A 26080-nucleotide genomic window follows, 5' to 3' on the forward strand; every position below is an offset into this window, starting at 1 on the left:
CAGTGTCACGCAACGACTCTCCTAGTTTTTTGACCCCTTATCCTCTTCACCCCTCTAACGGACCGGTAACACAGACTCCAAATCTTTGATGATGTACGTGACGCTAGCCAGAGCCCACACTCCCATTCATGATCAGTTTTTCTGCGAAATGTGCCTTGATCGTGGTTACATCCCTGAAGGAATGATCAAATCTTAAAACTGTTGCTCGTTACGTCACGCATGCACCCCTCCACCCCCCTCTCATTTGTAGTGCATCGCACCAGACACTCGAACCCTTTGATTGTCCCTTTGGCCATCTAAGTTTCTCAGGAGAGTCGTTTGCTGAGAACGGGCATTTCTCAAGATCTCGGTTGCTCCTCGAGCTGTGCGAGGTAAATTTTAGGCTACATTCCATGTTTGGGAGAATACTCGGCTTTTTAGAACCAAGGTTTTATTCTGTTTCGATACGGCGAACTGTTTTCCAAAAAATTGGAAATTTGATCAAGCCACAGAGAAATAAACTTCGTGCGTAGGATCCGATTCTGATCACGCATCCGAAAACTTGAGGTCGAGCTGCCGAAGTTCGGATCAAACATCGAGGCACTTCGGTATGTACCGGCGTACTTCAGATGTGTGACCTGAACCCACCGGTATACATCGAAGTACTTCAGATGTCTGACCCGAACTTCGGCAGCTGAACCCCAAGTTTTTAGTTATGTGATCCGAAAACTTCAGAGTCCATATGACCTCAACTTCGGGTCCCACGCACGAAGTTTTTTTCTCCGTGTGACGTCGCCTTTGGCTGCCATGGTAGTATCTCAATTTTGAGCATTACGGTATAGGGTTCCTAATTAGATTATCACATATTACTTTATATAAGCTAGAAGTACAACTGTTGCGACCATATTCGTTCGATTTAAGTGAAATCTGGCAACGGTGTCGGGAATCGGAGGAGCATGCCGCGACCGGGTCCGTGGCGCGCCGCGCCGGCCGCGGCGCGGCGGCAGCCGTGACCGCGGTATCTCTTCCAGTGTCCATCCGTGGCTCCAGGCCTCTGACGTGAGTCCTCGCACGGCCCGGCCCCGAACCCGCATCGTCCCGGTTACCGTTCCGGGCCGCGTAGCCCCCTTGCCCCCCCCCCCCCCCTCTCCCCGGCCACCCGAAATAATCGCCCAAAGGCCAAGAACCTCCCGAGATGATCTTTTGCTCGGGAGTGCCAAAGGTCAAGAGTATCCGAAATGTCTCTTGCCCTGCAAGGCTGAAGTCTGAGAATTCCTCAATGTGACGAAGAATCAAAAGGGAGAGGACAAATTTGAGGAGAGGGGCTTGATAGTTGCTTGCATAGGTTTAAGCATTTGCATTCGGTTATAACTTCAGAGGCACACCAAATTAGTTTCCTCACAGAGTAGTGTTTTGAGCTCACTCAGACGAATTTGCCTTCAAAAATTTGGCAGGCAATTTGATCGGCTTCGGAACAGTAATAGTTGCTTGCACCAGTTTGACCATTGCTCATTCGGTTCTAAGAGAAAGAACACATGCGATTACTCTACTCGCGATGCTTTACGTTCAGTCAGGCCAGCGGGCTGATTATTGAAATTGATAGACAAAGCAATAGACAAAGAAGACAAAAAGGATTTGGAGGGATCCTATCAGTAGAAGCGGATGGTTGCAATGGACAAAGGAAGTGGGTAATAGACTAACTAACGGCAACCCACGAGAGACCCGACAGTTAGTCTATCATTTTCCCCCATAGTCTATGAGAACCACCCATGTCAACCAATAGGATCGCTCGTTCTGACCAGTTCGCCTTCAAAAACTTAACAGGCAAGCAGAGCGCCGGGAAGTATTCAAAGTTGCATGTAACAGCTTGTGCGCGTTTACTCTATCGATAAGAAGAAAATGGAAGAAAATTTAAGAGCGCACGTTGACCCCAACTTTACGACCGGAGATTTAGGACCAAGAAATTTGGACCAATGCTTCTTGGTGCAATTCTAAAAGTAGATCCCTCCTCCGAACTTAATAATTATCCGTCACGCAAAACAAGCCCATTGATTTTTACTCCTCATAGGAATACTACCGTGCTAGGGAAAAACGCCGTATGAACATTCGATGGTTGCCAAATGTCCTCCAATAAAATGCTTATTTTTTAGGAAAGTTATTAATATTTTTCCATGAAATTTTCAAGAACTTTGGGTGAAATCGCAAACAAAATCATCTGAAAAATTGGAAGGAAAATATTCAAAGTTTACCAGGAAATTTGTGCTTTATCAAAGGAAATTTGGCAACCCCTGAAGGTTCATACGGCGTTTTTCCTTAGCACGGATGCATCGAAAAACGGTTTTCGTGGTTTCCCGCTAAAAGTTTCCCTCAAATTTTCTTTTCTAAAACACAAATTCTCACTCGAACGCCGCGTCCTGACTGCATGTGAGATTGTGAGGCTCGCAGCCATAGGTAAAACAAATCTGGAGTCCGAATTCGGAGAAAATCCGAAAAGAAGGAAGCCCGGAGGAGGAACCGAGAGCGCCAAGGTGTGAGCGACAGAGAGAAACGAGACCTGGAACCATGTAAAAAACCACAGGTAAAAGGGAGATACCCAAAATCGGGAGGGGGGGGGGGGGGTGCGCAAGAAAAAAAGAGTGAATGAGATTGTTCTATCTGTTTTGAAATTGTTTGGTGGCGCGGCGCGGAGCGTGAGTGGTGCGCATCCTTCCTAAGATGAAACCGCATACGTGCCCTGTGTCCTCCATGGAAGTTGCGTTGTTTTACCGCGGAGCGGTGAGAGTGACCGGCAGGGGCGCGGGGTGGTGGATCCAGGATGGGACGCCGGGGGGGGGGGATTTTGGGGAGAGGGCAGGGGGGGTTGGAACTCGTTGTCGGCATGACTTTGAGAAGTCATGCCTGACCAACAGGATTCGGATCGGGGTTGCCACTTCGCCGAAAAAAACTAGGCCGGTCTCCCGAAAATATACTGTGCTCCGCACGAAATACAAACGCTGACAATGTGTTTTTTTCCTTCGTTCTAGCTTTGTGTTTTTTTTTTCGAATCTGTTCTTTTTTCTCGCTCCTGCTCTGATGCTGTCTCCCGCGATCCGTCGGTTTTTTGGTTCTTCGGCTTCTGTATCCCATTTTTGGATTCGAGGAAGCCTCCGGGAGTCCGCGTTCAAGCAACAGCTGTTCGACCGTAGGCAAGTACTTCTTGCCTCGGCCGCTGGATTCGTAATGTGGACGTAGTTGCGTTGCCCTTTAATAAGCACCGTTCAAGTACCTATTACGTGACGCACTGTTTTGGCCCCCCTCCCCTCTTGTAACGCACCTGTAACACAGCCTTACACTCCCCTTTATAATTCTGAACGCTGGCCCGAGCCCCCCCCCCCCTTATTTTTAAAAAATCAAGAAAATGCTGAGAAATCAGCTTGAAAAAATCGGGGTTTTTCTTGGAGATATTCCGCTAAACGACGACGTGGAAAGAGAGGGTTCTTCGAGAGAGAATGGCGGATTTTGAAGTTTTTCCACGTTTTTTCCAACCCCCCCCCCCCCCCCCTCGGCGGCTCGGATTTGTTACGTAACGCTGGACTTGACCCCCCTCTTCCCTCGTAACGCACTGTTGCGCTGGCTCAACCCCCCTTCCTGAGTGCGTCACGTGATCTTGAGCGGCCCCTCAACACTCACAATTAGTTCCCAATCTACGTTCAAAATGGAAGCTTAATCGGGCAATTATTTTTCAAGATTTGCATGATGGCTCTAATTTCGATGAATCATATTATTTTGAGCTTCTAAACAGCCAATAAATACTAGGGAATACACCACGGTTTACCGCTCGTACCGGCGTTCATTCTCTCGGAGACTTGGCGAACAACTCCAAAAGCCAAACGCGGTTCTAAGGATGAGCTTTTGTTCCGTTGAGCTATGGAGGAAGGATTTTCGAAACGCCAACTTTCTTCTAAGCGGTATCCGACTTTTTTTTTTTATTTCTCCATTTATGAGCCTATTTATAAAAATATTTCAATGTTTATTTCTGGAGAGGTGTCACTATACCAGAGGTTCGTGATGGAAAATCTACTAATCTCCAATCCTGATCCCCTAAATTTTAAAATCCTTTCCCCCTAAACAAAATCCTGAATTCTTTATTTACGCTCTTGTCTCCCAATATGAAAACTAGGTGAGCACTGCCGTTTTGCCTCCTAGAGTATATACTATTTTCGGTACAAATTTGATTTTTATTCATTTAAAAAAGGGCCTGCATGAATATGACTTCGTACTTCGTAAAGCTGTGAAACCATCTCATTCTGGCTGTACGTAAATAAATACACTTGCGTATCGTGAAGGCAAAAACTGAGGATATGTAAGTGAGTAAATAAGTAAATGAAAAAAAAAAAAAAAAAAAAAAAAAAAAAAACCCAACACACGTCGCTCCAGACATTGCATGGGTCCAAGCTGCGTTGGAAAAAAAGCGAGGAGCAGGTGCTTCTGTTTTTCATTAGTTCTGTCTCCTGAGGGCCCGCTCTGATTTTATTGCCCTAATTCATCCTCCGTAAGCTCCAATACACTGCAGGAATGATTCGCAGCCATTGTTGCGAATTTTATCTCCCCCGCTCAGATCCAGGGATGCGGAAACCCCCAAAATTTTTGGCAACCGTAACCTGCCGATCGAAAAATTATATGCCCCTCTTCTTCCCTCCTCAGAGCTTCTCCAGTCTCTTCATCTCTCTCCTTCCTTCACAGCTGAGTAGCTGCGCATGTCATGTCCCACCGCCAAAGGAAGAGAAAAAGACTGAGCACCAAAAGGAGAAAAAAACCCAAACTGAGATAACAGAGAAAGAGCATGGACGAGCCTCGAAGGAGCGACAGAGCGAGGAAGCGTAAAAAAGAAAGAAAAAGAAGGCCCTTTTTTTCTTTGGGCTCATAGCTTGTATTGTCGGCACTGTTTATAACTCCTCTATGAAGAAATGTAAGGCTGCGAAGAGAATGGGTCTTTGGAGAAGCGGCAAGGAGGGGAATTAGTGATGGTATGGCTCCTAACACATCTGCCAGACTGCTCCGTGTTTTACGAATTTCCCGAGGGACTGTGGCATGGTCTTTGAATCAACTCAATTTTTGGCATTGCCTGACGCGTTCCCGAGGTTCAGCCACTCCAAAAAATCCTGTTTTTAGATCGGTCAATTGTCCGTAAGCAGACTTCAGTAGGAAAAAATCAAAAAATATTTAATTGAATCCGAAAAAAGGGAGCTCGAGATTTAATCCGCAATACACGATGCTCACATTGTTTTTAAAAAAAATTTCTACGAAATTATAAAACGAATTTTTTTACGAAATAAAAAAAAATTACGAAATAAAAAAAAAATTTCTACGGAAATCTACGATTAGTAGAGTTTAAAGCTCCCTCAAAATGTTGACTTGCCCCTAACGGCGCGAAAACTGAAAGTGAAAAATTTTTCCGTCGAGATTTTGAAAATCGTCTCCCTCGCTAAAATTCGATTTAATCTTGAAACTTAGCAAAATCCGTCGCTTTATTTTTTATTTGACGTAACGTAACGTTAACGTAAGAAGAGTCGGACTGCATTAAGTAGAAAGAAACCAAGACGCAGCAGCTATTGCCAAATTAAATCGAGCAATTTAATTTTTTACATGAAAACGGTAGTGCGGATTTTGGTACAGATCTGAGTGAATTTTCTACATTGCACGAAGCAAGTTCCTTAAACTTTTCAATGGAATCCGCACGAAAATTCTCTTGAAAAAATTGAATTGCTTGGTTCCTTCCCGCTGAACGCGGTCCAATTTCAAAAAAAAAAATAACCGAAAATTCTGTGGTTTTTCGGTGAGTTCGGCAATGTCGGCCCCGGAGTTCCTTCGTGGCAAGTCTCCAATCGGCTCCAATAGTACCTCTGACTGTGCCTGTGTTTCCGAAAGCCGACAGACTCTAGATAATAGCCTCTCCTCTCCGTGGTGGGAGAAGGAGACCCCTCTGGCGCTCGGCCCGTCTCTCTCTGCCGCGTTTCGTCAGTTCGCTGAGAAATACGCTTGCGGCCGGTCGCGCAACGCTCCCGCACTGAGTGTTCTCTCGATAAGGTTGTTGTGAGTTCGCGTGAAGTGTTTCCATGAAAACGTGTGCTTGTGTTATTATTACCTGACAACGAAATCGTTTGTGTTGCTGTGAATATTTCGGATTTACCCACAACCTTTTGTGTTCCGTCGAGACATCAACTTCGTCCAAGTTTGCTCGTTTCAAAGAAGTTCATAACTGTCCGAGAGATAGTTTGCTTCGCGGGAAGTTTGTGTTGGTTCTTTCCACCCTACTGCATTGTTTAGAGTCTCCACATCAGCCCCTTTTCGTTTCGTGGCTTTACAGCTCTAAATTTAATCCCCTTGGTGTGCTCTCGCGTTGTGTTATCATGAGTGTGGTGTCATGTGAGAAATCGTTATCCCGCCTGGATTACTAAATGTGTTTCGCGAGTTTCAAGGGAGGCCAGCTTGTTTTCAATACTCAAATGAATGAGATGCATATGGCAAATCATTTAGTCCGCTGGTGGAAAACTAAGGTTATCAATGGATACAAACATTTTACAGGTAATTTATGCTCCTATCTTATAGCGCTTGCCCTTTCCGGAACGTCATTTTGATTCTTAGCCGTTACGGAAAGGTCATAATAGTAATTAGCTCGAGGCTTTATCACTATCGTTTTATAATTCCAGCGTTCAAAAAATCAAGAAGAGAAGTAATGACTAGTCCATCGTGTTTTTCTAATCGAATAACATTGGTTTTAGATATCATAGACATCTCAGATTCACGTTGCTCCCTCTTTAGAACCATTCTACATATAATGTTCTCTCTATCGGTATCCATAACCTTCAAAATGTAGGTAAGCCAACATATTATTCCTTCCCCGTTAAGCAACATGCCATTTTTTAGGGGCTCAAAATTCTTCTTTTAGATGCCTTACTTTGGCGGGCCGAAATCGTTTTATCCATTTGAAGTGTCTGTAAACTACCTCATTGCTGTTTCTTTGCTAGAAGTAGTCTGGCGGGAGATGCGTGTCTATGACGTGGGAACTCAATTTTGGATTCATGTAAACAGCTGCCTCTCTTAGTTTACTTCAAAAGATGTTGCACGGTCTTGTTATTTTCGTGGGATTACGAAACGTAATCTCTCTCTCTCCGAGCTTTTGGCAAAGAGCCACCTGTTGAATGCCGCCAGCTCGCCGCGTGTCGGCGGAGCTTTTGAACCTCGCCGAAAGCTCGATGCGACCTCTTCCCTAATCGAATCACTGCCCGGCTCCTCAATCAAATTTCTCGCCAATCTCATTTAGTATCGGCGCCGCGCTCTTCTCTCTTACGCAATAAACTCCTTCCACTCGTATCAATATTGAATTTTGGCGCCGGTAGTTTTTTTCCGCCCAGCCCGATCTCGTCTCCCGTCTTCTACGGTCAACTCGTGGGGCAAACTCAAAAGCGGCGAAAAAGCGTCACTTACCCTTAAATCATTTCGACTACAACGTTTCTATTAGAGAAATAAACCAGATTATGTATGGCTGGAACCATAACTCCAGGCCATGAAATACGAAGGACAATCTACTTTCGATTCTCTGTAATTCTGGTTGTACCAAATCTACCCTAAGAATAAAGACGGCGGACAGCTAAACCCCCGAAAATTCCCGTTTCTAATGGACCGTTGCAGTTGTGAAGCGGCGAGAGTAAGGCTTGGAGGTCGTGTTGCGCGAACGATCTGGAACTGACCGGCGGTTACGGACCATTACGGACCCGCTTTGAAGTAACAGTCGTGCTGAACAAACATTTCAAGAAGTAAACTCACGCTTCCGAGAGCGACGCGGTTCTCAAGTCCGGTTTTTCATCCGTAGCGGACGCCGGACGCGTCGAGTTTTTGGATTACGACGAACTCTTAACTAACGAAGGTCGTTGCAATTAGACCGTTAGTTTCTTTAATTTTTGCAGTTTGATTCGGTGAATAAATCGATTTCTGGATAGTATCGATGAACATGCTCCGGCCACTGGAAAAGTGATCTTCTACTGCTAAAAGAATCTCTCAGGGTTGCTACGGTTAGGAAATTTTGAAACGTCAGGGAAAAGTACAAATGTCAGGGAAAGAATTGTTCCTTAATTCACCTTTCTGTACTTTCCAGAATGGGTTTCATAATTCGAGCAACAGATTTTGCATGGGAACTACTTCAAATTAAAAAGCGTAGAGCGTGAGAGTATCCCTCGTGGGTTATTTGAAGTAAAATTCTTCCGCGGGCGGGAAAAGTCATCTGCCCTGAAACCACAGGCAACATAATGAGGTACATCTAATCTGCAGTGCCGAGGAAGAACGCCGTATGAACATTCGAGAGTTGCCAAATTGCCTTCGATAAAATGTTTGTTTTGGAGGAAAGTTATGAATGTTTTTCCTCGAAATTTTCAGGAACTTCTGGTGAAATTGCGAACAAAATTACCTGATAAATCGGAAGAAGAATATTCATAAGTTTACCAGGAAATTCTTATCGTATCGAAGGAAATTTGGCAACGCCTGAAGGTTCATACGGCGTTTTTCCTTAACACGGCAGTAATCAGAAATCCCAATCCGCTCACACCCCTTAAAATGTGGGGCCGAGCCGAAATATGCGAGACTGAATTCCTGAGTGGTTGCGTGGAGCATCCCCGCGGAGCTGGCATTTTCCTCGGCGGCCGGACCGGGTTTTCGGAGCGGGAAAAGGCATCTGCCCCCGGTGCCCCCCTTCGGTGCGGCCGGCGCGGCGGTTCATTGAAAGATGGTCTTTGGAGCGGCATCGGTACACGGGCACACGGCGGCGGCGCGGACGCGGAGATGGGATCTGACCATAAGAGCGAGAATCGGCTCGCATTTCTCGGAATGATGGACGCCGATCCGAGCTGGACCGCTGCGCTGGAGCCTGCCGACGCTAGCACCGTGTTGTCGGATTCATCCCCGAAGAACGCTGAAGATAAATAAATGTTTCACTGGAAAGAAAACACATTGGATCTAGAGTCTAGACTCTTAGAAACATCGACAAGAAAAAATACCCTTGATTCGATCAGATTTAAGCTTAAATCAAGAAGCAAGTCTCTTATTTTGAGCGGATTTCCTTTTGATTTAAGCTTAAATCTGATTGAATCAAGAGTCCTTTTTCTTCTCAATGTTTTCAAGAGTCTAGACTCTAGATCCAATGTGTTTTTTTCCCAGTGTGTCTTCCCAAGTTTTTTTTTTTTGTTTTTTTCCCTTAATTTTTTGTTTTTTACCGTAACTCGCTAGTTTTTCCTTGGAGGAGTTTGTGAGGTTGAGGCCTAAACTGAATTTCAGCGCTGAAAAAAAAAGGGTATAGCAGGGTGCCTCTAAGTCCGGAAACAGTACGTATTTTTCAAGGGCGGTCCGGGAGTACTGAAAAATTGCGGAAATTCTGCACAAAGGCCCGGGATTTTTGGCATTTTTGTCGCAATATGAGCGAGAAATTCTAATTTTTGAAAATTTTCGAATTTCGTCAATCAGAGGTACTGAAAAAGTACAGAATTTTTCTGTTGAGGAGGTGCTTATTGAATTTCTTGGAAATGTACTGAAAAAGTACTGGTTTTTAGCCAGCCTTTTGCAGTAGGACCCTGTTCAGACACAAAGTTTAGGTATCCAGACACACCGTCCGTTCCGGGCTCAGAGACCGAAACTTCCGGGTGCTACGCCCGGAAACTTCGGCCTTTGAGCCCGGAACGCGGACGGTATGTCTGTATAACCCATAATTTCGGCTTCCACGCCCGGATTTTTTTTCAGTAAGATGACCGCAGTACTTAAAATTAAGGGAAATTCTTTTGAATAACTCAAAATCAGTTAAAACCAGCACGGTGGAACCTAGTATAATGTTATGCTATTTTACGGAGGTAGTAGGTAATTTTTACAGATCTGTCCCGCGGTTTTTTTTTTTTTAAATCTGCTCGAACGGTTTCGTGAGTGACAGTTGCGAGGCGTGAATGATCGCTTATCGATATTTCCCCATTTGAAGCCATGCTAAAGAATCTGTTATCAGAGTGTTCCGAAAGTGAAGCTTCCAGCAATTTCCCATCGTTTTAGTTGTCTGGAGACAGAATCGGAAGAAATCACGTGCCTATCTATGAATTTATTCACAATTTGTATGATTTTTTTCTTCTATTTTGCTGCGACGTCTCTCCCTTAATTTCCTAGGAACGCTTAATGTTTCTATCTCCAGGTGCTAAAAGAGGATGATGAATTTTAGCAAATTCTACCCCCATTTTTCACCCTTATGATTCCAGCTCTGCTCCTTAGATCTAAGTAACCACATGCGGTTTTTTTGTCAATCTGTAGGTTAGAGAAGGTTCGTCATAAATTTTTCTCCCCAAATCGCTCAAAATTTTAGTAGGATGCTCGACCCCTGAAGCTATTACTCATCACCCTACCATTGGATTACATTTAGCAAGAGAGAACCACTATTTCTGGCTCATTTTAGAAGCAACATATATGCCACTGGTCTCCCTGTGCAGACACGTGCTTTAATGGAAGAGCCTGAGACAGTGGTTCCACAGTGCGAAATGTAATCCAACTGTAATTCAAATGGATTAAATTTTGCAATGAGGAACCACTATCTCTGACTCTTCCACAAACGCTCCTTTTTGCATAGGGAAACCAATGGCATACATGTTGTTTCTAAATTGAGCCAGAAATAGTGGTTCCCTCTTGCAAAATGCGCTCCAAATGGCCCGCATGGTGTGGAAGAAAACATGCGAAATGTCGCGTTTTTTTCTCGTGAAACGCGGCAACGCAGGAAGAATCTCTGCTCGGAGCGGCTTTGGCGGCTGAATGACTGGAAATGTGGTTACCGTAACAAAGAGAGGAGCACGGAGTGTAATTTCGTGTCAGTTGATCACCTTGAGATGGGACTTGAGTGCTCCTGCTCTCAGCTCGCGGGTCGACCGCGCCCACCGTTGCCAACCCTGTCGATAATTCCCTATTCTTACACGTATCAACAGCCGATAATTTCGAACTGTCGATCCGGCAACACTGGCAAGCCCCACATTATTGCCATTCATTCCTCTCTCTGGAGCCGCCGACCGGCGCGGCGCGTCTCGTGACTCGCGTCGAGAAAAAACCGCGCATTTTCGATTGAAAATGGTGGTTTATAGGCGGTTCCCTTTCGGCTCTGCGAAAAAATTTCGCGTCGGCCAAAACGTGAGCCCCTCGAGGGAAAAAGTCAAGTGGCGAGCTCGGGACTTGCAGTTTATCGGTCGCCGAGAGGTGAGAAGACGGGCCGATTTTCCGACGCTAGCATTTTATTTGAGTCGGTTTTTCGAGGGCCCTTTCCCGACATTCACAGGCGTTTCGTACGTGCATCGATCGCTGATAGTGGAGTGGGTGAAGGGTGTGAAAAAATCCTCGAAAAATTAACCACAATTTGAAATGAGGAGCCAGTATTGTCTCGCTCATCGACAAAATCTCCTACTTGCATCGGGGAACTATGAATGGAAACATGCATGAAGATGAAGTCTAGCTACGCAAATCCCCAGAAATTGGACTTCTTTAAAACACGAATACGTCCCCTACTGCAGTTCAGTGGCATTCGTGCATTCTTTGCCGAAACGATGTAGAAGCTTCGCAAGGACTAGGGCGCGGCAATCGTGAGGGAATTTTGGAGAAGGTCAGGAAAAGTCAAAGAATTTTTCCAAAACGTCGCTCCTCTCACATAAAGCCGCATCTCAATTTCCACGTGGGCAATGCTGTCCATACCACCCCTTGCTTTCTGGGGCTAACTTCGAAATTGAGGTACGGTCTTACGTCAGAGGAGCGACGAAAATTGGTCGGGGAACTTCGGTGAAAAGTCGCGGAATTTTTGAAGTTTCCAATCGTTTTCCAACCTGAAAGCCGCTTAAAATCATACATACCTACTATATTATTTATAATTTGTTGCGAACCTCGCGAACGAATCAATTTCATCAATCATTTTTTAAAATTAAGAATCTAAACATTAATTTCCGTAGATTTTTAAGATGAAAATCTTAGGAGAAATTAGATACTGCCTATTTGCGAATGAAGGAAGAAGTTACAAAGCTCATACACGGTTTCTACAAATACCAGTTCTTTCTCCAAAGTAGAGGGATACAAAATTCAGGTGCAGAGTTTTTTTTTTTCTTAAAAAGAGCATTCAGCCTCACATCAGCTTTCCGTAATGGAACTTAGATCCCACGGGATGGAAAGTGGTGTTTTGGTTGGATCTCGTTGCGGGATCGGACCCGAGGGTCCCTTGTTGTGCCGACGCGACGCGACGGGGACGTTGATACGGGAATTGGATTCGCTGATGCGGTCGAACGCGGTCACCGGTCGTGTCGTGCTTACCAATCAGCCCGCGCTCGCCATGTGGAAGTCCAGACCAGTCACTCCACTCAAACCTACCTACTCACAGCAGACTATGTTGCCAAGTTTCTTACCGGTCATTTCACGTGAAGTTGTAGTGGGAGGCACTAGCAAATATTGAAATAGCGGTAATTTTGCCAAAGTATCGGTTTCACTCTGCATTTTTGGCGAAAGACAGCGCAGGAACGGGGCAGGGATGCAAAAATTTCTCGACCACGCGACCGGGCGGGTCGCGCAGGAAAATGGGAAGACCCCGCAAATGGTGTTTTGAAATGGGAAAGCTGGCGAAATCGCGATTATTTGGGCAAAACTGCAGTGAAAATCATGTGTTTTTCGCACAATTGCGGTAGCAATCGCGTGTTTTGCTCCGAGTAGCGCCAATTTATGCGCTCAAGCCGTATAAAAGCTATCTTGTCGAATTTTTTCGAAGATAAAAGGGGTTTTTAAAATGAGAAGATCAATCGAAATAATGGGAACTCTCTGCACCCCTGCGCATTCCAGCTGATATTTTGTAAAAAAAAAAACCGCGTTGTGAAACCTTAATTTAAGCTGATAGAAAATGAATTTAAACCGTTGATCAGATTTGACCAGTATGTTGTAATATCTACCGTACGCATAGTCTGTCCGCTTTATTTTACTTGGGGTTTCCAAATGGAAAATTTATGAAAGATTAACTGAAGAGTGGTTCTACTGTTTTTTTTTTTTTTTTTTTTTAATTTATTTTTCAGGTCCGTTTAATTTTTCCCGCAAAAATGAGACCCAGTGATTTCGCGAAAAGTGTTTGGTATCTCAATGTTCGTTAACTTCGGGTGTAGATACACCTGAAACCCAACGTATTTTCAACAAATACAACTCGCACTCGAAACTCATTATGCAGAGAATCCACTCGAGTGGGCGTTACATGGATATTTGTGCTTCTGATGAAAGATGTTTGTTTTGCGACCAATTTGTCTACCATCTGACAGAATTTTTCAGCTGTTAATCCGTATAATTGTCTTCAAAAACAGGAAAAATGGTGTTGTGAAGAGGATGGATTCTAACGACATGACTCACCGAAATTTACAGTCTATAGTGTGTGTTTAACCCAATTATAGTCGAGACGATTGTATAATAATCATGCTTGTGTTGTACCATCTCAACTGCGATGGACGTACTTAATTAACGTAGTTTAAATCAATCGTCATTGGTGACGACATCTCTCTGCGTAAACATGACTATCCACCGCATTGACTGGAGCATCATCTGCATTGTCTGAAGCAAAGCTACTTATTTTCAACTCGTTACATTTGACACAGCGTTCTTTTGCCAATTGTAAAAATTTCTGGAAGCAGCCCGTAGAAAAATTAAAAACGAAATCAGCTTGCTGTTACCTGTGAAAAAGCAAGCAAAACCGAAATCCCCGAAACACCGTATCTATGGTGTGAAGATCAGGGTTTAGAAACTTCCAAATCACACGATCATGATTGCGTGAAAAATAGGAAGTCCGTGGAAAATGGAGAAATCAGCTCGTGAAAGCGTCAAAATTGCGATGAATTTCGGGCGTGTTTGTAGAATCGTGTAAAAAGTAGCATGTTTTTCGTAGAATCGCGGCGAAAGTCACGTGTTTTTTACAAATCACAGAAATTTCCTAAGAAGGACGACTTTCTCCATATCTGAAGATTATTCAAGTTTCAGTACCTTCTTTGGGAATAAAATAAAAATAATGAAAAGAAGGTTTCTTACAACCATTATGCTATTGAACTATCGCATTTTGTGCTATTATGTTGTCACAAATGGCAGCATAATGGTTGTAAGAAATCTTCTTTTTATCATTTTTATTTTTGTACCTGTTTGCTGCTTTTCCAAGCATGTTAAAAGAATTTCTTTGGGAACGGTTCATTGTTTCTGTCAGAAACTCTCAGAATCCTCCCTCCGGGATTCATTATGCGCAAGTCAAAGTCGGTGTGAAGTATTTCCTTCCTCGAAAAAGCTCACAAATCCCGAGATCTCACTAATTTTGCGGTAGTAATTATTTTGAATTTTGCCTTAACTCAACCCAGCCGTGGATTTTCCGGTGGGATAATGTTAGGAGTCGCGAGGTTGAACGATCAAAGTCGGCGGCGCACCGCTCGCGTAGGTTCTCAGGGCACGGTGGGAAGGCATTTAGTCGCGCTTTGAAGTTTAATCGCCGGACGGTTTCACACGCATCGGATTTCTTTTTCGGCAGCCTTTGATCCTCAAACTTTCAGACAAACGGTCTTGCGTCTAAGGAATTTTTTACCGCAGGTAACTACATGCTTTACCGCTGCATGTAAAGATCGCTGATACATCCTGCTGAGGAAGTGGGTGGTTATGGTTGAGATATGCAAACTAGCCAGCTATACAAAAGCTGTAACCGATTATTCTGAGTGTCTGAGAGAAGCATCATATGCAGTGAAATAGTTAAACTTCAAATTTTTACAATGAAGGAAAAGGCTAAAGTCTCTGAACACCCGAATTATTATGTTAATGAAGAACACCGTAAGGAACATTCGGATGTCACACCTCTGATACCTAAAGTACTTATTTTCAAGAGATGTCAGCAGCATTTTATTGAAATTTTCATAAAGGTATTTTAGATTATATATAAATTAAGCTTCCTTGAAAAGTACCCACACATTCTCAGTAAAATTCGTTTAATTTACCCAGATAGCTGAAAGTTTGCAACGTTTGAACGTTTTTAAGGCGTCTTTTCGTAGAATGTCAGCTGGAAAAAAAACAATACCTGTGCGATTTTCTTTACAGTTTAATAAGTATTTTTCTGAATCTACTTTCTGCAGCCCGACATTCTTACAACCGCTATAGACTTGACGTCATCTACTGGGTTGTAGAGGTCTTTCAATTTGTTCCCATGGGTAGTATAGGCCTCAGAGTGGATATGATCGCAGAATTCAAGTCGAACTGCTCGAACCCTCTGGGAATAAATCGATACCTCTCGTAGTACGTTCGAGACGCAAGTTCAAGTGTATCGTGTTTCCGATTGACTTAGGTGGTTCTTGGACCAGAGGGCCAGCTTTGGTTTCTTCCGAGAAGAACGCTGAGATAGCGCGAGCCGCCCTTCTCTCCCACCGATATGCTTAGCGCGGGAAAAGGGTCGTGGCTATGGCATTTTTGACGTTTCTCATCGAACCGGCTTACCCTCGAAATTCGAAGTGCAATTTTGCTGACGTAACGCCGTCAGGATTTGCGCCTTCGCTTGCCGATTGCGACTGTGAGGATTTCGTGATATTAGTCATGGTTTCTCGGGAACACCGTCTGGAATTAGTGGAAATGGCAGGACTCTTATCGTCACGGGAACGCCTTGCATTTTAGGTTAGGTTTCACGTGTGCTCTTTTTCCAGCTGTGCGTCTGATCTCGCAGGCTGCCGTTTCGTTACTCTCACAACATTTGACCCTAGGAAATGATTGAATGAATAAAAAACACATCGGATGACAGTACCATTGAGCAATATGTTCAAACCAATGGGACAACTATCAATTTTACTGTATTCGGCAATTGAGTAGGAACTACTATTTCCAGCTCATCATGGAAACAACGTATGTACCTACCATAATTTATCCTCTGCAAATTAGTGCTTTCAGAGAGGTCAGAAATTGTAGTTCCAAATTGCAAAATATAGTCAACTTGAATTAATATAGTCAAGATAATGTTGACATGCGTCCATTCTTTTATTTTCCCAGTGTTAAGGCGTTTCTACACTTTCAGATGAGTCCTACGGTTTGTTTAGCTCCACGCTCTTAGGGCTCACGTGATAATGGAGTTACGTTTTATGTTAACAGCGCGACAACTTTTGATCTTGCGGATGAATCAATAGATCGAATCGATTGTGTTGTGGATGTTGACATTTTGGGTAATGACAAATTAGGGTGCACTAGTTTGGTACAGGTGCACATTTTCTCCTGCAAAAAATTAAACATCGACCTATGCTATTTTGAACGTGAAAACAGACGTTAACTACCATCTCTTCATTGAGTCTTGTGGAGAGATATAAATTGAAATATTTTTTCAGTAGTATCTCGATGTAACATGGCTCAAGAGAGCGAAATTACACACTGTATAGTTTTTGGATAGAATTTTAAAGAAAATATCTCCCTTTAAACTCTATCCAAATACTAAACTAGCCTAATTAACCACGCCAAGCAGTATGTTTGTGCTCGGGCAACGTCACGCAACTTTGCACCATGATGTTTATTTTGTTGTTCGATTTAGCAAGGTTCTCCTTCGAACCCATCAGCAATCTCTGTTCCTTTCGGTGATGAAATAACGAAACATCCGATGTCTCACGTTTGATATGCGGCCCTTCAAAAGAGTTCCCATCAGTCTCACCTAAAACTTTCTGCGATCTCTGGATTAGTTTGTTTACTTTCGTGACTTCCCAAGGCACAAAGGCCGCAACATTCATCTCGGCTCCTTTTTAACGCTGATAAAACATCTAAACGCAGAGAGCGGGGTTTGTCACGGGGATGATGGCCCAGATCTCCGGAGCTCACGCCAGAATTGTGTGCCGCAGCTCACGATAAGCAGGATGTTGACAGTGTTTCCAACCCTCCTGTTTCTCCCTTCAGTCCGATCGTCACAGTGTACTTTTTTCGAGATTTGGCAGCGGGGGATGTTGGCGTCTGGTGGTGCACAGATGATCTCCATTGTTGCTGGGTCTCGACAAAATAAGTCACCGGATTTAGTATTCCGAGCGAGGAGGGAGGGTCCCTTTCTCGAGCTTCGCAACCTGTCGATCCGCAGATTCTGAGATGCCGGCTTGGAGGCCCAACAAAGGGACCGACCCGCTGAACCGTGAGTCGAACACGAAGGGACTCCTGTTCGATCGCCTCGTGATGGGATCTTGGAGCGAGTTCTCGGAAATCAGAGCGGCGATACACGGAAAAAATAATTTAAATAGTTTTACTTCTGTGCGTACGAGAATGATTTTGCCTAGTTGGATTGGTTTGTCAATTTCGCATGGCTGCTTGAAAATGTGTGGTGTCCGCGCAGGGTGGCATGGAACACGAGAAAGAATTAAAAGATAGGAAATTTCAGTGGAATCTCTTATGAAATTTCACGAGGCTGTGATATATTTCATATTTCTCAGGGACTAAAGTAAGCGACCCGCACTCAAACACACTAAAATAGAATAAGGATACAACTTTTACATTTTGCAAAACATGAAAAGGAACCAGGATTTCTCGATATCTTTCATAACTTCCTGAAGTTTCATGAGATATTTCACGTGAAATTTCAAGGTTTTATTTTTCATGAAATGCCACCCTTTGCCAATCATTGTCTTCACAGATGTTCATTTTGTGGACAGATTCATCAATTAATCCCGCCAACTTTGCAGCAGTGAATGGTTGATAAAGTGCGTTTCCCGTTTTCGGTGCAAGATTTGTGAAGATTTTCCGCAGGTTCTACTATTTCCCGTCACTTTCGCGGATCGTGAAAACCGCATAAACTGCGTTTGCGGCTTAATATTTTAAAATTGTTCAAGGCCACTGCTAAAGTCGAAAATTTATCTAATTTGATCTGAATCTAAAATCCAAAATTTTGAAATGATGCAATGGAATTAAGAATTTTCCGTCTCAAGCCTCCAACACGAAACCCAATGGCCCCTTAAATAAAATTCTGACGAAGTTCAATCACTTTGCTACCTAAATTTTTACTGTGGACCTTATTAGCTACCAACATCGCATCACGGCAGGCGCGGATAGGGGGCGAAGGATGACGTTCTGCGGGTTCGGGTTTTCGGAGGAACACGCTTCCCTGGAAAAGAAAAGGATGGAACGGGAAGGGGGGCGGCTTAGGACCCGACTGCCTCGGCACTCGCCTTTACACACATGTGATCAGAGGAAGAAGCGAAATGCGCGGATGCCAGTTTCAAGCTACACGATCAACGATCATCCATTAATTATGAACGAACGTCCAAACCAGGATTTCGGGCTGGTCAGACGTGAGGCCCGCTCAAAGCACGCATTCGCGTCACCAGGGGCTGAAACATTTCTCGCGCTTTTTGTTTATCTTCAATTTTTGGGGGATTCCTATGTTTTTTTCTTACTTCAGATTCAAATCAAGTTTAAATGTACAAATTGCTTTTGTCTTTGCCCTGAACCATGCTTGTACTTTTGGAACTTCACAAATTCCAAAACTTAAAAATTGTATTTCTGTTCACGATTTTTAGGGCACTTCCACAATTAATCGCGACCGCGCGGTCAAATACCTGAAAAAATTTCAGATTTGTATTGAAAATTAGCTTTCAAGCACTTGCAAATCTTCCCTGATGAAACGGCTTCTCTTAACCTTCACAATTTTTTGGGCTTTTCCACAATTTAATTGCGACTGCGCGGTCAAATCCCTGAAATAATTTCAGATTTGTGTTAATAATGAGTTTTCAAGCACCTGCACATTCTCCCTGCTCAAACGGGCTCTCTTTTCCTTAATATTTTAGTACACTTCCATACAATTTGAACGCGACCGCGCGGTCAAATCCCCGAAATACTTTCCGATTTGCATTGAAAATGAGCTTTCAAGCACCTGCAGATTCTCCCCGATCAAACGGCGAGATGCAGGAAGCCAGAAGAGCCGGCAACCAGGGCCGTCCCTGGCTCGGGTCTTTGAAAACGAGCTATTTTTCCAATTCTTGTCAAGCGGGAAGCGGGCCGGGGCCTCAGTGCCTCACGCTCCCGGGGCCCTCGGGGCGGCTGAATAGGCGTAGCCGGCTCTCGGCGGAGCCCGGGCAGGGGCCCCATTCAACCGGTGGAATTCGGGATTCGGGGGCCCCGCCGCCCGCCGCCGCACACTGGTCAGTTATGTAATATTTGACCAAAACAGCCAATTTTAATGTTTATTTCATCACATTTCAAATTTTTAAGAGTGCCTCTAGATTAAAATTTTACTAGAAAACCATTGGAACCACTTTCAGAACCTCCAAGTTTCGTATAAACGGAGTTATAAGCGTTTGAAGTTTCCAAATTTTGTTCGAGCTCTCCTTTTGATTCGATCCACTGTGCGGCGTGGCCGGTTCCTCGGAGCTTGGAGCGCGCTCGTCAGAAAACGCCGCCTCAGCCTCAGCCTCCGGGCCCCGGCAACTTCCAAGAACCCGCCGCTCTTCATAATAACTTGTATCCCCCGATTGATCTCGGATCGCATTAATGTTTTTCATCCGGATCGGATAAGTGTTGGACGCGCAGCGGTGTTGCCTCTTCTTGGGGTCGTCGAAAACCGCCGTATTAGCCCTCGGAGGATGCCATGTTTCCGTTTATAAACAACAAATTCACCGGACAATTTTGAATATTTTCTAATCCAGTCGTTCAGGCAATTTTGACCGAAATAATCAAAAATATCTGAGAATTTCATGGGAAAATGTACATCAATTTCCCCAAAAATATTGCCGTTCGAAAAAATTCAGTTGAAATGAATCGATTTTGAGTTTTTATATCATTCATTTGTGATCGTCATCTTTGAGCTGTTCATAAATCCTCCATGCCCAAAGTTTTCATGTTAGCACCGGATGTACCACAGGTTGGTTTACTTTCCTGGAATGGGATTTGCAATTGTAATCCCCATCAATGAATGTTTTAATATAAAATTTATGAAACACCTCTAGAGTACCCCCATCTTAGATTTCATCCTCCATATCTCGCCCAATTCGACAACAATGCTAGAAGCCCGCGACCCTCGATCCTCAACAAGGTTGGCAAATCCTGACCGTGGATCATTCCCTCGAAAGGAGGGAAGGTCAGTTTTTGCAGCGACTTGGCAACGGGGGCGGAATCGGTTTGTTCCCGCCGGGAGGCTGGGGGCCTTTCATCTCGGCCGTGGCCGTGGTAATCCTAACATCATCCCTGATTCGATACGCTCGACCCCGCAGATTCGGAATCGCTCGCCGATTTCCGATTTTCGGATCGGCTCGAGTTGGACATCAATTTTCTCGGATTTTTCACGGGAGGGATGCCTTTGTGGTGGCGGCGGACACAACAGAGCTCCGTGCGATTTGAATTTTCGGGGGTCGTCGATGGGGAGGTCAAAAACGTGAATCATTACGCTCGAAGAACGTTAGTATTGATTTTTTTTTCCATGCTTTTGTATCTTTACTTCTTTAGTCACGCTACGAAACGCGATGCGATTCTCTTCTTCTTTCTAGACTGCTGAGAGATCGCAAATTAACAATGAATAAAATTTGAAGTTTTGGTGAACATTCTTCCTATTATTATTTCTATTTGTATGCAGCAAATTCTTCGGTAAAAACCTCATTTGGAAGGAAGGAGTCCTATAGGCGGTTCTGATGGAGTCGGAGAGAAGTATTCAGTGATCTATCGATACGGTTCATCGAAGGAACCGCACATGATAAGGGCGGTTTCATTCTCAAAGCATAATTTTTCCTCAAGAATTATCAGATTCAGATTCTTTTTAAGTGGTGCTATATTTAATCATATTTAGACGATTCTACTGATTTTTTAAGGGCGGTCCGGAAGTACTGAAAAAGTTCGGAAATTCCGCGAAAAGGTCCGGAATTTTTTGAATTTTTTCTCATTTTTGTCGCAATTTCAATTTTTTGAAATTTTTCGAATTTCGTCTTATGAAGGTACTGAATAAGTACGGAATTTTTCTGTTGGGGAATGTGTTGAATTTCTTGAGAATGTACTGAAAAAGTACTGTAAAAGAACTTATTTTTGACCAGCCTGTTTTAGTAGACAGCCTGCATTTCGATGTATGTTTGGGATGGACTTATCTTACACGTCATTCTAGAGTCATTGCATGTTGTAAAAAGCCAGGGAGCCAGAAGGAGCGCGTCTTCTAGGAGACAGGGATCGTAAAACCCGATTAGAATCGACAAACTCGGGGTAGCGGAGGGGATAATTATAGACGAACAAGAACTAAAATAACTGATACCCAGGCGGTCGAATCCGGGGAACAACAAACAGAAGTTGCGTGGCCACCACCATCACGACCGCACCATTCCACCCCGGCAGGGGCTGCCACCGGTAAACAACATCATTAATCGATGACTCCACCGGATAATGAAGACGGAACCGAGAATACACGGGGCGCCGTCGGGTGACGAAAAAAATCGGATGCGATTCGGGGAATCGTTAGTTGCACGAGCCTCTACGAGAGGGCGTCACAGTCGCACTCGTCTTTAATACTGAAAGTCAAGACAACCCCCCTCATGGATTCATAAACGGGAATAAAGATTAGATTGGTGAATGCGAGTGGTTGCAATAGGCAAAGGACGTAGGTGATAGACTAACTAACAGCAAACCACGAGAGACCCGACAGTTCGTCCATCATTTTCTCCTTAGTTTATAGGAACACTGGAAAAAAAACATGTTGGATCTAGAATCCAGACTCTTGAAAACATTGACAAGAAAAAATACTCTCGATTCAATCGGATTTTTGCTTGAATCAAAACGAAATTCGCTTAATTTAAGAGGCTTGGTTCTTGATTTAAGCTAGATTCTGATTAAATCAAGAGTACTTTTTCTAGTCGATGTTTTTAAGAGTCTGGACTCTAGATCTAATGTGTTTTTTTTTTTTTTTTTTTTTTTTTTTTTTTTTTTTTTTTTTTTTTTCAGTGGACCACACATTTCAACCAATATACTAGCTCCATACTCCTTATGTCCTTTTTGTCTATCGCTGTGTCTATAAATTTCAATAATCAGCCCGTTGAACTCTTGAAATGTGGGATCGGCAACGCCGGCGACGACCTGAGTAAGCACTAGGGACCTATCAATTAAGAAGGCGCGTGAGAAGAAATTAGAAAAAGCAGGGATCGCTGACTTGGTGTAATTTGCAGTGCCGTCTGCTGAAAACGTTCGCTGAAAGTGAGCAACTCCATCAGTATAATGATTCAAAATCTTACGTGTAAAAAACAAATCCCACATTGAGAAGTTTTGCTGTCATTTTCTGAACGTGATATTAACAAGTTTTTTTTTGAATACAGAACCAATGAGGGTTCGATTGTTTTGGTTTTTAGCTAAAATTATGGCTTTAAAATTTTTGCTATTTAGCCAATGTTCACTGTAAACACGTGTATTTTGTTTACCTAGAAGTTGTTTTCCAAGCTTCCCGTCGTGTAATTTGTTTCCTCGTGACATTTTGTAGAGGTAGCATTTGTTTAGTGCTTCAATTCATTCACCTTGGTTTTCCTCCTAACGAGATCCTGATGAGATCAAAAGAATTTCCGACAATGATCGTGAGGTACGAAAGACAAAGTTGGACATTGCTTCCACTAGAAAATGGTGAGCCCTCGAAAGCAGGGGTGCAAAATGTATGCCATTCGGTCGAATGTTTGTTTAACCCAGGACTTCTTCTTCCGCTTCCAAAAGATGTTCCTAAGTGATTTTTTTATTTTATTCCTTTCGCAGCGTATAAGAATTTGTTCGATACGTCTACCAAAAAGTCCAAAGAATCGATTAATAGTTCGAATTTTTCCGAAAAAATTTTTCTGTGTCGTTTTGGACAACAATTTCGTCCGTTCTCCAAAAATTTCCCTTCGCGATCCGTGGATCGCATGATAGCGAAAATTTGCACCTCTACTCGAAAGATACGTCTGTCTCACCAGCAATCACACTCCTGGATAAATTGTGCAAGTTTATTCGGTGCATCCTTCGAAAAGTCGGAAAATCGAAAAATCGTCAGAATTTTTCCGAAAAATTTTTCTGTGTCATTTTGGACGAAAATTCTCTCACATTCCCGAAAAAGATGTTGCTGCGGATCGGACGATGTTGAAAATTTTGCTCCCCTACTCGAATGATACTTCTCTCTTAACAGCAATCACATTTCTTATCTTGGATAGCCAGTACCGGTTCCAGAGATACTTCTTCTCAAATCCCATCAAACCGAAACCCCCGGTGGCGGAATTACCTGTTGGAACCGTTGCGCCGCACAGTGGACCGTCTCAATTGGAGAGATCGGACATGAAATGTTTGACTAAAACCGCAAATTTTGATGTTTGTTTCGTCACAATTTCAACTTTAAGGAGTGCTTTTGAGAGAAAATTTCAAGAGGAAACCAATGGTACTACTTTTTGAACTTCAAAGTTTTGTATAAACGGAGTTATAAGCGTTTAAAGTTTCCAAATTTTGTCCGACTTTTCCAATTGACTCGATCCACTGTTCGCCGGGCTCGGAGGTAATCCTCTCCTTCCGGTGGAAGTCGGAGCTAGCTCTCCCGAGTCGCGCCTCCGAGATTACTTCTGGTTCGTTGTTATTTTTTTTTCGACGGACGACGCTTTCGGCGGTGCCAAGCCCGTCGGCACCGGTGAGCGGGCTGTCATCTTTAATTAATTTTGTTCAATCCATCCCACAACCGAGAGAGCAGGCTTGGTCGAGGATTCCACCAGACTCGAGAAAGAAGAAGATGATAATCAACGGAATTCCTGGCGATGAACCACGGCCGTGACTCCGCTTCTGCCGTATTCAAGAACGGTGTGTGAGCATTCGGACGTTGCCAACGGACCCGTAGCGAACTGCTCGAGCACGAATTTCCAGGAATGCTTGCGTATGTTCCCCGGAAAATTTCACCCGCGATCATGAGCGTGGCTGTGAAAAATCTGTGGGCCCATACCGCCGTTTCCCTCGCAAAATAACGTAGCTCAGGGTGTCTACAAGTCCAGAAAGAGTACTGATTTTTTAAGGGCGGTCCGGAAGTACTGAAAAAGTTTGGAAATTCCGCAAAAAGGTCCGGAATTATTTAACTTTTTTGTCATTTTTGTCGCAATTTCAAATGTTTGAATTTTTTTTAATTTCGTCGAATGGAGGTACTGACAAAGTACGGAATTTTTTTGCTGGAGGAGGTACTGAATTTCTCGAGAATGTACTGAAAAAGTACTGTAAAAGTACTTATTTTTGACCAGCTTGTTTTAGTAGACACCCTGCGTAACTTCATTTTAATGTTGCCAAAGGAGAATCTTAGGCATTCCTAACTGAAATTTCGCACTGATTTCTCTCAAAATTCATACCAGAATCATAAAAATTTTTAAGTTTCGACTGCCTAACTTATTTTATGCTGGATTCTGGCGTTTCTTTTCCTTTGCTAACCCACACTCTGGAAAAAGCACGGATTAACAGAGGCAATAGGGAACTTTAAAATTATGAGCCCTGTGCCCTTCCCGCCCCCCTCTCCCTGACCACTTGAAGGTATTTACGAGGACCTATCTTTTCATTCTGAGCCGGGGAAAATTTCGCTCGAGTTTCACTCCGCCCGCGGGCAATTCATACGGTCATACGAGGTTCATTAAAAAGAGCGAGGAGGACATAAAACACTACGCAGGGTGTAATAGGTAACCCGGAGACCGCGAACAAGTGCGAGCTAGCCGCGAGCTCATTTCATATTACAACCGTGTTAAGGGAAAACGACGCATGAGCCTTCAGACGTTGCCAAATTCCTCCTGATAAGCTAAGAATTTTCGGTAAACCTGTAAATATTTTCCCTCTAATTACTTATCTTTGGAATTTTACTCGCCACTTGAAATAAAGGTGATCGTCAAGCTCTCTGACGTGGTTGAACTGGCATGCGATATATGGCATCGATTACGGCAAAAATCGAGGCAAATTTCGAATTTTTAACCAAAACAAGAAAGATACCCCTTGCGCACAAGTCTGAAGATTCATTCTGAACCCAAAAATCGGCAAAATCCAGAGAAATGAAAGCAGAATTGTGTCAGGGAAAAAACCTCACATTCGATACAAAAATCGATAGCTGTATCGAAATCTATTCTGCTTTCATTTCTTTGAAATTTGCAAATTATTGGGTTTAGAATGATTCTCTCGGCTTATGCGCAGGGGCTATCGTCCATTTTTCGGCTAAAAATACAAAATCTGCCGAGATTTTCCACCTGATCGACATGATGTACATAGCATGCCAGTTCGACCACGTCACTTGATCTTGACGAAGAGAGCCGTCTCCACTCGTCAAAATGGCGTCAAAATGGAAGCTCAAAGTGAATCGATTTCGACGATAAGTGGCTCAAAGTCGGGAATAGATGCGATTGATGAGTGTTGCAACTCAAAATAGAGCGGCGCGACCCTTTTTTTAGCAACAATCGCGAACAGATCGTATTTATCGATTAGCTTTGAGCTTCCGTTTTGTCGCCATTTTGACGAGTGGACACAGGGCTAATCACCTGAAATTTTCAAAGAAAACTGCGTTACTTTTCCCACGAGTAAGTATTTTATCGAGGGAAATTTGGCAATATCCTAAGGTTCATACGGCGTTTTTCCCGAGGATGGGAGACTAGCGGCGTCCTGGTCCTGGCGGTCGCGTTTTCCGAGAAGGCGCCGCTCCCGTTATACTCGCGACTATTTCCACGGGGCCGAGCGAAAGTGCACCCGCGCGGGCGGCCGCGGCCGCGGCTCGGTCGGGGATAGTTTCAATAAAAGCCGTTAATGGGACGTTTTACGGTGTTCATTAATGAATGCCCGCGCGAGTCCCGAGGTCGCCGGGATGGGACCGGCGGGACCCGTCTACGTTGCCGGAGTATTGATATCCGGGGATTTTTCAGTCTACAAGAGCAATGAGTTATGACCCGTGTTGCAGGGTTGCCACAGTCCGGAATACCGGGAAACGGCAGGGACTTTTGGTAAGTCAGGAAGGACTGGAAAATGTCAGGAGAAATAGCGAAAATGTCAGGGAAAAATTGTTTAGTCACCTATATTTGTTTTTTGGAATGGGTCAGGAAATACCGGGAAATGGCAGGGAATTTTGATAAGTCAGGAAGAACTGGAAAATGTCAAGAGA

At 43.8% G+C, this 26080-nt stretch overlaps 1 protein-coding gene across 4 annotated transcripts in view; it reads left to right on the plus strand.

Annotated features, from left to right (window-relative positions):
• nkd (NKD inhibitor of WNT signaling pathway naked cuticle) overlaps positions 1-26080 on the plus strand; it is a 172043-nt gene that overhangs the window by 82437 nt on the left and 63526 nt on the right. For 2 of the 4 annotated variants that reach the window (XM_019051421.2, XM_019051422.2), the window contains exon 1: positions 5961-6543. The exons of the other annotated variants lie outside the window; for them this stretch is intronic. In XM_019051421.2, coding sequence (XP_018906966.1) covers positions 6417-6543 — 127 coding nt within the window. In that variant the 5' untranslated portion in view covers positions 5961-6416. Of the gene's footprint in view, positions 1-5960; positions 6544-26080 lie in introns of those variants that run through there. 4 annotated transcript variants of the gene reach the window in all.

The sequence above is a fragment of the Bemisia tabaci genome, chromosome 6, assembly GCF_918797505.1.
Source record: "Bemisia tabaci chromosome 6, PGI_BMITA_v3".
Classification (NCBI taxonomy): Eukaryota; Metazoa; Arthropoda; class Insecta; order Hemiptera; family Aleyrodidae; genus Bemisia; species Bemisia tabaci.